This window comes from Mauremys reevesii, linkage group 2 (genome assembly GCF_016161935.1).
Source record: "Mauremys reevesii isolate NIE-2019 linkage group 2, ASM1616193v1, whole genome shotgun sequence".
NCBI classification, from domain to species: Eukaryota; Metazoa; Chordata; order Testudines; family Geoemydidae; genus Mauremys; species Mauremys reevesii.
Genome location: NC_052624.1, coordinates 273,044,785 through 273,058,055, shown reverse-complemented (window position 1 = coordinate 273,058,055; position 13,271 = coordinate 273,044,785). Strand labels below are relative to the sequence as shown.

Here is a 13,271-nt window from a genome sequence, read left to right as displayed (position 1 = left end):
CCAGTTATACTATATCCTTTTTGAGATGGGGTGACCAGAACTGGACACAGTATTCAAGGTATGGGCGCACTGTTGATTTATCTAGTGACATTATGATATTTTCTGTTTTCTATCTATCCCTTTCCTAGTAGTTGCTAGCATTCTGTTAGCTTTTTTAACTGCCGCTTTTTTGACACTGTAGATAGGTATTCTGAGAACTGTCCACGATCACTTAAAGATCTTTCTTGAGTGGCAACAGCTAATTTAGACCCCATTGTTTTGTATGTATAGTTGGGATTATTTTGTCCAACGTGCATTACTTGCACTTATCAACATTGCATTTCATCTGCATTTTGTTGCCCAGTTTTGTTAAATACCTTTTTAACTCTTTTCAGTCAGCTTTGGACTTAAATGTATTGAAGAATTTTGTACTGCTGCAAGCTTTGCCATTCACTTTTTACCGCCATTTCCAGACCATTAGTGAATATGTTAAAGAGGACTGGTTCCAGTATAGGTCCTTGGGGGACCCCACTGTTCGCCTCTCTCCATTGTGAAAGCCAATCTTTTATTCCTACCCTTTGTTTCCTATCTTTCAACCTTGAGAGGTGCTTCCCTGTTATCCCATGACTGCTTAGTTTGCTTAATAGTCTTTGGTGAGGGACCTTTTTAAAGACTTTCTGAAAATCCGAGTACACTGTATTGACTGTATGACCCTTATCCACATGCTTGTTGACACCTTAAAATAATTTTAATAGATCAGTGAGGCATAGCTTCCCTTTACAGGGGCCGTGTTGACTCTTCAACAAATCATGTTGATCTATGTGTCTGATCATTCTTTTTATTTACTATAGTTTCAGCTAATTTGCCTGGTACTGAAATTAAGCTCACCAGCCTGTAATCACCAGGATCTCCTCTGGAGACCTTTTAAAAACATCAGTGTTACACTAACTACCTTCCAGTCATCTGGTACAGAGGCTGAATTCAGTGATAGGTCAAATACTACAGCTAATAGTCCTACAGTTTCATATTTGAGTTCCTTTAGAATTCTTGGGTGAATACCATCTGGTCCTGGTGACTTATTACTGTTCAGTTTATCAGTTTGTTCAAAAATGTCTTCTATTTACAGATCAATTTGGGACAGTACTTCAGAGTTGTTGCCGCAAAAGAATAGCTCTGATCTGTGTATCTCCCACATAGTGAAGACCGATGCAAAGAATTCTTTCAGCTTCTCTGCAGTGGCCTTGTCTTTCTTGAGTGTTCCCTTAACATCTTTGCCATCTAGTCACCACACTGCCTGTTTGGCAGGCGTCCTGCTTGTGATGTACTTACAAAAATTAACAATAAGAAGTTTTTTGTCTTCAGCAAGTTGAGTCTCAGATTCTTTGTAGGCCTGCCTTACAATACTTTTACATGTTACTTGCCAGAATTTGTGCTGCTTTCTATTTTCGTCATTAGGATTTGACTTTTTACCTCTTATGGCCTCTATTACTCTGCAGTTTAGCTATGGCGACGGTCTTTTGGTCTTCCTACTGTCTTTTTTGATTTGGGGTCTACTTTTAATCTGAGCCTCTGTTATGGTGTTTTTAAGTAGTCTCCATGCTGCTTGCAGGCATTTTACCCTTGGGACTGGTCTTTTTAACTTCCATCTAACTAGCATCTTCTTTCTTGTATAGTTACCCTTTTTAAAGTTAAATGTTACTGTGGTGGGCTCTTTTGGTATTATCCCCTCTACAAGGATGCTAAATTTAATTACATTATGGTCACTATTACTGAGCATTTCAGCTATAGTTACCTCTTGGATGAGATTCTGTGGTTCACTTAGGACCAAATCAAGAATTGCCTCTCCCCCTTGTGGGTTCCAGGCCTAGGTGCTCCAAGAAGCAGTCATTTATGGTGTGTAGACATTTTATCTTTGCATCACATCTTGCAGTGGCATTTACTCGATCAATATGGGGATAGTTGAAATCACCTATTATTATTTTTGTTTCTGGTTATGTAGCCTCTCTAACCTCCCTTATCATTTCACAATCACTGTCACCATCCTGGTCAAGTGGTCGGTAGTATATTCCTGCTGCTATATCTTCTTCTTCAAGCATGGAATTTCTGTTCATAGGGATTCTGTGCTTTAGTTTGATTCATTTAAGAGTTTAAAAAGACTATGCTTTTTTAAACATATAGTGCCACTCCCCCACCAGCATGATGGACTCTGTCATTCCGATATACTTTGTACCCTGATATTACCATGTCCCATTGATTATCCTCATTCCACCAAGTTCCTGAGATGCCTATTATAACAATATCCTCCTTATTCTTCCCCAGACGGTACTGTATGTAGAACTGGTAGGGCTAGAAGACCACATCCATCACGGGAGACATAGATCCACATCTTTCATAGTGTGAAAGAGGGGATATGATGTCTGGCTAGCGTGAAAGAAATCCCCTTAAAGTAGTACCCAAGTGCCCCCACCACCCAATAGATTACCAGACATTTTTCCTTCAGAGTGAAGTACCTAGTTTCATTAGGTAAAATTTCCTAATGAGGATATGGGTGCTTCTGGTGTGGTCAGACTATAAGATGATGGCTCCAAATGTCCTCTTGAGGTAACCAGAGTGGTGAAGAAAGAAATCTAAGCAGTAAATATGATTTCAGTAAGAGGAAGGGTTCCTTTTATTTCTTGCTCTTTTCCAGTGCTAATACTTCTCATTTATATATCTAACTTCAAAAATAAAACAGTACTCAGGAAGCCTAAATTATATACACCTCTATCCCGATATAACGTGACCCAATATAACATGAATTTGGATGTAACGTGGTAAAGCAGCGCTCCGGGGGTCGGAGCTGCGCACTCCGGTGGATCAAAGCAAGTTCGATATAACGTGGTTTCACCTATAACGCAGTAAGATTTTTTTGGCTCCCGAGGACAGCGTTATATCGGGGTAGAGGTGTAGTAGTTATTTAGCTTTGTGAAGGGCTTCTGGTTTTAACATTTTCCAGTGTTTGCTAAGAAAAGAGTATTTAAGTGGGGGAGAGGGGGAAATCAATTTTAATCTCCTTGCCAACAAGATTTTTTTTTTCACTTCTTCCATGCAAGTTTGGTAATAATTATGAATCATGAGAGTAATTAAAGAATAGTTGTGCAATTTATTATAAAGCAATAAGCTTTTGATAAAAAATTGACTTACAGTTAAGCAGCCTTTCTTTTTCTGAACACTTTTCAAAGAATTACTTAAGAAATTTCTTTGAACATAATATAAATTAAAATGAGATTTAGGCAAGGACTAGAACTTGTGATCTGTGAAGTGCCAGTCAGAAAACACAGAGCAGAACAACTTTCTAGAAGGAATGCACACACTGATAAAATAACATGCTGCAATTTAAAAGAGTGCCTACATTTTAATTTTTAAAATGTATAGTAATTTGAATTTGGTATCAATAATACAAAGTGTTATTGCTTTGCAGCTGGCAGATACACCATCAAATGTCACTCCTTGAAAAAGAAAAGTCTGAGTGTGAAACTTTAACAGTGCTTTCACATTTCAAAGGGAGAAGCTCTTGAACTTTATTTAGCATTTTCCATTTTCAAGGAGCTGTACAGACATTAATTAATCCTCCCAAGAACCCTTCAAAATTGCATTACAGCTTCTTTTTAATTTTCCTATATAGAGCTTCTTGTAGTGAAGAGAAAAAGGGGCAGGCCAAAAGGGTCAACTAAGAAGTTCTGTGCAGACGAAGAATCAGCAGAAAACAATAACTGCATTCCAAGCGAGGAAACACAGCAAGGGCCAGAGGAAGGAACAGAATTGGCTGAAGTTTTACCAGGCAACTTGAAATGCTGGAAATGTAGTCGGAAGTTCTCTAACCCACGTCAGCTAAGAAAACACATCTGCATCATTGTTTCAAATGAAGGAGAGGAAGAAGGAGATCCAGGTAAGCAAATGTCTTACAAAAGGTCATGTAACCATGTGGACCAATCTTCTTCCCTTTGCATATGATATGGTAGATAAAACTCCTAATACTAGACTGTATTGTTTTTAAATTAGAGTGGAATACTGGGTTTAGATTTTGTTTTCCATTTAGACATATATCTACTTAAAAGGACAGCTTGATACTCTCCAAGTCATTGTGTGGTGGGCACCTGCTGATGATGACTGAAGCAGAGATTCTTCTTCAAGTGCTTGCACGTGTCCATTCCAGCTTAGGTATATGCTCCAGTGCACTGTAGCTGGAGAAGGTTTTCCCATAGTGGTAGCTATCGGGGTGGCACCTGTACCCTCTGCATGCTTGTGCTGCAAACTGAGGGCAAAAAGGGGAAGAGCCATCCTGATTCCTCAGCTCCTTCTCATCACCCATGGTGGGTAGTTGGAGTCCATGTGTATGCTTGCTGCACTCTTTTGTCTGGCTTCTTTTAAAGAAAGTTTTTTTCTACCCCTTATTGTACATAGTTTGTTAGTCAGTGAATTATTGTGATAGCAGTACTCATTTTAGACATTTGTTTCAATTTATATATGTGTGTGTGTGTGTGTGTGTATGTATGTATGTATGTATATATATATATATATTTCTTCCGGCTTTAAGCTTGGTACCAGGGCACGTCTTTGTCCCTGGGATTTAAGTGCTGTTCTGGTGTAACAAATTTATGCCGGTCATTTTAGCTGTTTAAAGGGTTTAGGAAAGAGTCGCATACAGCATATGTACCCTTTCTATAGAGGGTTTAAGACCAGGTCTAAGAAGTTGAGTGAAATTCAACTTTGGCATATCCTAATGGAGGCAACTTTGCATCCCCACTTGGAACCCAGCCGCTCAGTAGCAGGGGTTCAGACTCCATCTCAGAGTGGTGAGTTCCACTCATTAGAGGGAGCTAGAGAGAAGGTGTGATCCTTTTTCAGTTTCATGAAATGTCAGAAGTCAGGTATTTCGAGTTCCTCTAGCCAGAAGTCCACTTCTTCTTTGAGAGCACAGTGCCTAATGGAGACTCAAAGAAAGAAGTCTGGTGCTGAGGATAGAGCTAAATTAGACCCAGCTAGCTGCTCCCTGGTACTATATTCATCATCTAGCAATGTAGAGGTGTAGTTTCTGGCACCTCTTTTGGTATCGTTGAGACAGACTCTATTGCCAGAACCTTCTACAGCTTCAGCTTAGTCTGCGGTACACTTTATGCTCTCGGTACCAACAACACCTGAGTCTTACATGGTGACCGGGGACCATCTTTGACTCTTGGTTCAGGATTCATTGTTGATGCAGGAGGAGGTTCATGTCCCTGTCCCTGTTGTACAAGCTCCGTTACTGGGATAATCTTTGGCACCCACACTTTCAGTGCCATGAGGGTCTGGGCACTTGCTGGATGTTCTGAGGTGCAGCAAGGCAGATGTATGGTATCTACTGGAGGCTTTTCACAGAAGTGTCCACATCTGGTTGGTCGGTTTAAGTCCTGGTCCCTTGTCACTCCACCTCGTACCGTACCACCTTGGCCTTTGGACTATGCTTACTCCTCTTCAGAGTCAGGTGGGATTTATGCATTAAGAGCCCATTAAAGAAGGTCTACAGACTCTCCTCTTACCTCTTTATGCAAGTCAAGATCTCAGTATGGTCATTCTTATAGGAGCAAGCCCAGGAACAGGATACATTGGTGTTGGGACCTGGCACTATATCAAGTCCAACAGTGACTCTTTTGGACTCCTTGGAGATTTTCTCTGGACTTTAGGTCTTCATTGCGTAGACTGCAGACATTTTATAGAACAAAGTATCGAACGCGAAGTGCCTCTTGTGATGAATTGTATAGATTTCTAGAAGGCTTTCGACAGTGTACTAGGAGAAAGTCTTGGAAGAATTGTGGCATATTATGGAATACTTGAAAAAATAATTAGCATAATCAAGAATATATGATAATACTGCATGTGCAGTCAGAGATGATTACAGCATCACCTAATGGTTTGCAGTGACAAGTGGACTAAGGCCACGGATGTATTAGGTCCCCAATATTGTTTGGACTGGTCATTGACTATATCATGAGGAAAGTAACTGCAGAAGGCAACCAAGGAATTTTATGGACAAATGATAAAGCACATTTGGATGAGCTGATTTTTGCTGATGACATTGTCTTGCCTAGTTCAACACATTGCTTAATGGAAGAAAAGACACTGCATATACAACAAAATAAATAGGTTTGTTCATCAACAATGGAAAGACAAAATGTATGGCTATCAATGTCCCAAAAGTAACCATTAGTGTGGCTGAAGAAACACTCAATGAAGTAAGTAATTTTCTCTATGTAAGGAGTGAGATATACAATGACAGTGACATCACACTAGAGTCAAGCAATGAACATCAAAAACAGCAAACAACTTCCATAAACTTGAAGATTTTGAAAAGTAGCATGATTGGCACTGGCACAAAAATATTTTTTTTAACAGCCAGCATCATGTCTGCCCTCCTTTATGGAGCAGAGTCAAGAAAATCTGCAAAAGCAATTGATGAGAAGATCAACTCACTCCAAAGTAAATGCCTGCGGAAGATCTTCAGAGACTATTGGAAAGAGTTTCTTGCAACATCAGAAATTCTGAGTTGAGCAAACCTATCTAAAGCATCAAATGTGGTAAGAAGACGTCAGAGGGCGTAATTAGGATGCATTTTAAGGGTGCCACCAACACGACTTCCACCACAAGTGATAATATAGACACCACCTGGAAAGAGGAGAAGAAGGTGACCTGGAGAAAGATTACGCAGAACAGTAGAGAAAGAAGCCAGATCCATCAACATGACACTCAGAAGCCTGAACATACTGGCATAAAATGAAAATAAATGGCAGGAACTGGTGGACACCCTGTGCACCTATGGAATGGGAGGGTAAAGAAGAAGGTGCGGCAGTCCTAATTAGCATGCACTAGCTTAGTATGTGTAAGTTCTATGTGCAACCATTTCAGTTTTATATGGCAGTTCAAAACTTGGCAATAAGCCCAAAAACACTAGCTGAGAACTTAGGCACACACAAAAGCCAGGAAATTCAGTTATGGTTTCCACAGCAACTGTAATTCTGCCACATTGTGTCATTTATTAAGGCTTAAATTAAAAAGTGTATTTAGTAATATTAAAAAACCCTACATACACTCTCCGGTGCCAAATTATGATTGCTGGGCAACCATGTCTTTGAGCTTCCTTACTTCTGTGTATGGAATGGTATAATGCTATTCTACTTTTAGTTGATAATTTCAGCTGTTCTTTCTATGAAAATAAGCTCATGATTATCAAGTGCACTTTTACTGGTTAAAAGAGTGATTCCTGGGTTGAAACTGGGTGATAAAAACACATTATTCACTTGCTTACTGAGGAAAAATTAGTTTAAGATATGATTAAGGGGGTTATGATAATTTACAAATATTTAAAATGTGTAAACTCAGCTGTGATAGGCATTATTGAAGTAAAAGGGAAAATATCAAGAAACTTCTACACCATAAGATGCTTTAGGCTGTGGCGCAGTCTCTTGAGTGAGGTGTCTGAAGCCCTATCATATGGGACGTTTAAAAGTAAACTTGACAAAACACTGCCAAATTGTACTGGAGTCAATCCTATGCATTGTTCACAAAGAAATGAACTGACAGACCTAGGAGGTCTCTATAATTTCTCACTTCTATAGTTCTGTGACTCAGATGGACCTCTCAAATCTCTTGAATCCCTGCCATTGTTTCACAGCTGATGATCATGTGGTCACCAGAAGCTTTGGTGGTGCAATAACATTGACAACAATGGACATAGACCGAATATCCAGCCAGGCCACCTTAAGGCCTAGCTAGAGATTGATCTGGGTGGTGCTTTATCTACAAGGAGGCTACATTCCTTTGCATTTGTGATCATGATGATTGTTTCAGATGTGAACAGCCGCTCTCCTCTCTCCCCCCAGCAGGAATACAGCTGCAGAAGCAGGGTCCTACTCCATGTGGCCCTGTGCATGGCCAGCACCAGCAGCGAAATAGCAGAGAATCCCGCGAACCCTTAATGGAGCTGAGTCCCTGCTCCCCCAGCCACTTCTCTCTCCCCTTGGCAGGGACACAGCTCAGCAACAGCAGCTAGGTCCAGCTCCAGCTGGCCCTTCACGCAGCCCACACTTGGGGGAGAGACAGGGGTGAACCTTCAGACCTTTTCACCCATAGCCACTTTTCAGAAAATTTGTGTCAATTCTCAAAAGGTTCAGTGAGGCTGTGATTCCCCTCCCTGTCCCTCCCTCAGCTCAGGAACCACCACTGGGAAGGAGGCTGCCCATGGGCTCTGTTTTTCTACAAGGAAACAGTCCCAGCCCTGCTCCTTCAGTCTTTACTGCCACCTACTTTTCAGCTCTGGCTCAGACAAGACTAAATGGTAGGTGCTACTTCTCTTCCTCTCTCCACCTCCCTCCCAAAGCAGGTAAGAGTAACAGTGGCGTCATGACAACAGAGACAGCTTATTTCAAGGAAGTGGATGTGTGAAGCCATTTACACGTCCTCTTGAGGGGGTCAGACCTACCATTTATTACTATTTCTACTGCTGTTCCACCATGCTTCCAGCACACATTCCAGTACTCCAGGAGCACACTGTTCCAGGTCCACCCATTCCCGGGACTCAGCCAGGTTACGGCTCCAAAAGATATCCAACCAGACCTGCCTTTCCCAGGGCATATGGCAAACGAGGTAACTATTCTTCCACTTGGAACATCCAATGGCAACATTTTACTTCATTTCTTGTCACAATTTAAATTGGGAGGAACTGTCCAAGGAAACAGAAAAAGCAGAAATAAGAAACCAGATTCTGACACTTTGGTTTACTTCTCCAGAACTGAAGAAGATCTTTCTGAGGCTTGAAAACTTGTGCCTTCCACCAGCAGAAGTTGGTCCAATAAAATATATTACTTCACCTTCCTGATGTGTCTCAGACCAGATTCTAGACATCTAACATCTGTGTACACTGCACAGGTCCACTAGGTAGGCACAGGTCAGAAGCAGACAGCAGAAAGTATCACAAACTAAAGTTGGTGCTGATAAATGCAATATCCTGCTGCTAAGAAACAAAAACCAACACACATCATCATCATCAGTTATGAAGTGCATGATATAGTCTGCATCCCTGAGACCTGGCTAGACGATCCTGCAAACACTATGCTAGCCCATCTCGTCTCCCCAAGAGTACTCAGTACACCACAGACCTAGGTGGTACTGCATTCATCTTCTCTGCAAACATCAAATGCAAGAGAGATGCCTCAGGTAAGACATCTTCATTCTACTAACAGTGAAAACCAGAGCCAATGCCAACATAGATTTTTATGATTATTTACAGGCCACGACAGACAAAAGGATACAGAAAAGTGCTCACTGACACTTTGTCAGTAATGGTGGTGAAATACCCCAGACTCATTGTCCTGGGAGATTTCACAATTCAAATCAACTTGGCTAAATATACAAAAACCCGTCTCTTCACTTTCTTCCCTAGAACTTTCACAGATTATCTCTGGTCCACTCACCACAGCTGGTGATTTCTTGGACCTGATCTTAGGCCTCAATATCAAGATAGAGGACATTACAATCCAGTCACAGTCTTGTCAGGCCATCACCTCATTAAGGCAGTGTCAGAGACTTTCCAGCACTCAGGCAGCAATAAACAGCAGTGATCCTGATTTGACCATGAAGACTCATGGACTCCAACAAATTCCAAAGCCTGCTAAAAACACAACAGTCTGAGAATCAGTGAATCATTGTCATTCTACATTGGCCTCGGCCATTGGCACACTTGCCCCTAAACGGTCCCTTCCTTCCCATCGCCCACATAGAACTTGTTGGTTTTCTGACAGTCCGCACTGGCCGAAGAGAGGGTGTGGAAACTTGAGTGCTGATGGCAGAAAACAAAGGCTGATTTAAACAGGATGAAACATCAATTCTTCAGAGCCTATGGTCAAGCTGTATTACCAGACAAAAATACCTTCCTATGGGCCTCCACTGGAGGTGCCAAATCGTGCATCAAGGAGCTATCGAGGGTGGTAAATTGCTTCATCAGTCCCAAGTGCCTACAACCTGCATCAGAGCCAAGCACCACATGGTGTGAAGAACTATCCTACTTTGCTGAAAGGATCACACGTTTGGGGAGCCTGCTCAAACAGCATGGATCCACTCCACTTGCACCCACCAACCCACAGCTCACCTGCATTTCCCAGAGTTCACTTATCAAGAAATTTTGAATACCCTAAAAAAGTCCAAACCCAAAACTTATGAATCCAGCTCATTCCATTCTTGGTTTGTGAGAGAGAGTCATGAATACCCGGTGCCGCTTCTGACCAAAGTAAGCTACTCTAAAACCAAAATAAGTGTCTATGCAGGAGGCTGTACCAGTATAAATAAATCAGATTAAAATTCAATTTAAGTTAAACAGGTACAATTTTCTTATGTAGACAAGGGATAACATTTTCAAAAATTCTAAGTCACTTAGGAGCCTAAATCATTTTTGAAAACGACTTGCTATCTTAAGTCACTTCGGTGCTTTTAAAAAGTTTACTCATACCTATCAATAAGTAATTCTCACTTCTCACTCAAATGGGTGTTTTATGTAAATGTAATCCCGTTGGTGTTTAGAGAGCACGGCTCCTTTAAAACCTCATCCTGAGGCAGAGGAAGTGTTGGTTGTTCCAGCAATAGGAAGTACTGGTTGTTTTTGGGGGAGGAGAGTTGAAGTAGGGAGAGTAACTGGGGCAGGTGTGTGTCTGTAGCTCCAAACAAGAGGTCTCGAGCAAGCAGACCCTTCTGTTGCGAAGCAGCTGAGCCAGCCCAAAGCCCAGGAATGATGGAGCAGTCGGCCCGGGACTTCCTAGGACAGGAATCAGGAGGAGCACTGCGCCAGGAAGGAATCACCTGAGATGGACAAACTGGAGCTGGACTCAGTATCACAGTTACCCAGAGCTTAATGGGGCTATGAGTACTGGGTCTTGTGACTGCATTGGGATTAAGGAGGGAGGCTGTAGTTAGCTAAGTGGGGAGATTGTCCCTCTGGGAGGGTCTGCAGATTGTGGCAGAAAAGGGCACCCAAGGGGTTTGCTGGGGAAAGTATCTTGGTGCCGAAGACCCACTGCCAGACTGGAACTCTGCCCAGGATTCCTGAACTCTGAGTCTAGATGCATTGCTCGGTGTCTGTCCTTTTATCTTGTGCCACTGGGCACATGGGTCTCTGTGTTGGATGTAACCTTGTTTTATTGCCCCCTCCTACCGCCCCACCCCCTGTCTTCTCTCCCTGTTGTTTTTCTCCATTCATCCCGTGTGTGTGTGTGTGTGTGTGTGTGAGAGAAAGAGAGAGAGAGAGTGTTTGGGGAGTTAGAAAAGGTGCCCTTGGGGTAGAAAGGAGTTTACCTGCTACATTTCTGCATGTGCCTTTTCTTGGCCAGAGCTGCCATGCAGAGCAGACTCCATTTTGGTCACAGAGATGATATAGCAGGCATTGCCAAACTGTGGCGCATGAGCCACATGTGGCTCTCTTACAGTTAAAGTGCAGCTCGCAGAGCCTCCCACGCACCCCACCCCATTCTCCACCTACCAGACTGGGTTGAGGGGGAGCTTGGAGCTTCTGACCTCTGGCAGGGTGGTGGGACTAGGGTCTTCTGCCCTGCTGCGGGGTGGTGGGCCTAGGGGCTTTAGCCCTACTGGGAGCGTCGGGGCAGGCAGGCACTGCCCCGTGGGGCAGGTTGTGCATGTCTTGCAGCTCTGAAATTCCTGAAGATTATTGCATGTGGCTCAGAGGGTTGGTACATTTGGCCACTCCTGTGCTATACTTACACAAGTAATTAATGATTTCACATAAAATTTTTGCATGGCCAGTTTTGAAAATTTACAAGAGGAATTTCCCCCTCCTCTTGGATCAGTGCAACACCTGCATCCTGTAGAGGCCTAGTGGAATAAAGAGAAACTTAAAACCCTTCAATGAATAGCACTCCAGCATGCCAATTAGGTACTGGTAGTAGTGCCTTGAGGCTGCACCAGGCATGCCTCCAATTAAGGATGCACATGGCAGCACCTCCAACTGGGGACTCTGATCAGTAAATTGGGATGGTTGAACAGTCTAGTTTGAAATTACATTGAAAATATTGATACTCCATGGGTTTGACAGTAGCCTTCCTCATCACCACCAATGTGAACATTCCTTACATGTGGTATAAAGATCTGGCACTGCATTATACAGTATTACTTGTACAAGCACAACTGGGATTTAAAATGCGTATCACTGGATAGGGAAGGTCAATGTATTAGTCTGTTGAATCGAAGTGCCAGCTGTTCAGACTCACTGCTTGATGTGCCTTAGCAAGGGGGAGCTGAAGTGAGGAACTTTATTTAAATGGAGCTGCTATGAGCAAGCAAATATTTTTGCTTACCATTTGGCAAAACTTTGTTTAGACCTTCTAAGCTGAATGCATTTCATTTTCTCCTAAATCAACTTAAAACCACTCATGAAGCTTCATTTATAATACACTAGGAGTAAGATGGGGTGAGGTGTCCTATTTGGAGAAAACAGAAAACACCGATGCCAGAATGCATAAACTACGACAGTGAAGGCAGAGTTGTTTATTCCAGTGAGATAACTAAATTATTGCTGAGGTAATCTCATATTAAAGAGAGCCAGTACTGTCTCCCTCGTTAACTTTGAGACTGGCTTTCCATTGTAAAGCTGTTTCCCCACACCACCCCAGTATCCACGAAACCGGTCACTTCCATTTCAGATTTTGTACCTGTGGAGGGTCTCAGGAAAAAAATGCCATTAGTTATGTTTTGAAATTTTTTATCAGGTCTCAACTCAGAAATAGCATGGCCTTGTAAATTAAAATGAGGTTTAGTCTAAAGATCTTGGTGGGGTCATTCTCCACTCTTTAGTTCCTGACCTTGGGGAGCCTGGAGCAATTGCAACTCCCATTAAAGTCAATGAGACTATGCAAATGAGTGAGTATTGCTTATGTGAGTAAGGGATGCAGGATGGGACATGAGAGGTTTTGTAGGACTTCGCTGAGACCAAACATTGTCTAGACAGAAGTTTATCTTATACATATTGTTTCATCAATGATCACAACGCTGATATTCAACATTGACTGTAACTGTAATTTACTGATCAGTCAAATTTTACCTCTTACCAATTCTTGACCCCAATTGGATCTTTTTGGTAACAGCATTTCTACTGCATTTAACATATTCTAAGCACCTTTGCAAATACTTTGACTTGTTCTTCAAGGTGCTGAGCATCCCCAGATTCCATGGAATACAATGGGAATTGAGTTGCAAGACCTTGTTAGAGGCACTTGACA

General features: G+C 42.2%; 1 protein-coding gene across 3 annotated transcripts in view; it reads left to right on the top strand.

Moving 5' to 3' along the window:
• ZFAT (zinc finger and AT-hook domain containing) overlaps positions 1 to 13,271 on the top strand; it is a 161,685-nt gene that overhangs the window by 29,894 nt on the left and 118,520 nt on the right. For all 3 annotated transcript variants that reach the window (XM_039524776.1, XM_039524777.1, XM_039524778.1), the window contains exon 3: positions 3,644 to 3,907. In XM_039524776.1, the coding sequence (XP_039380710.1) occupies positions 3,644 to 3,907 (264 nt within the window). The remainder of the gene's footprint in view (positions 1 to 3,643; positions 3,908 to 13,271) is intronic.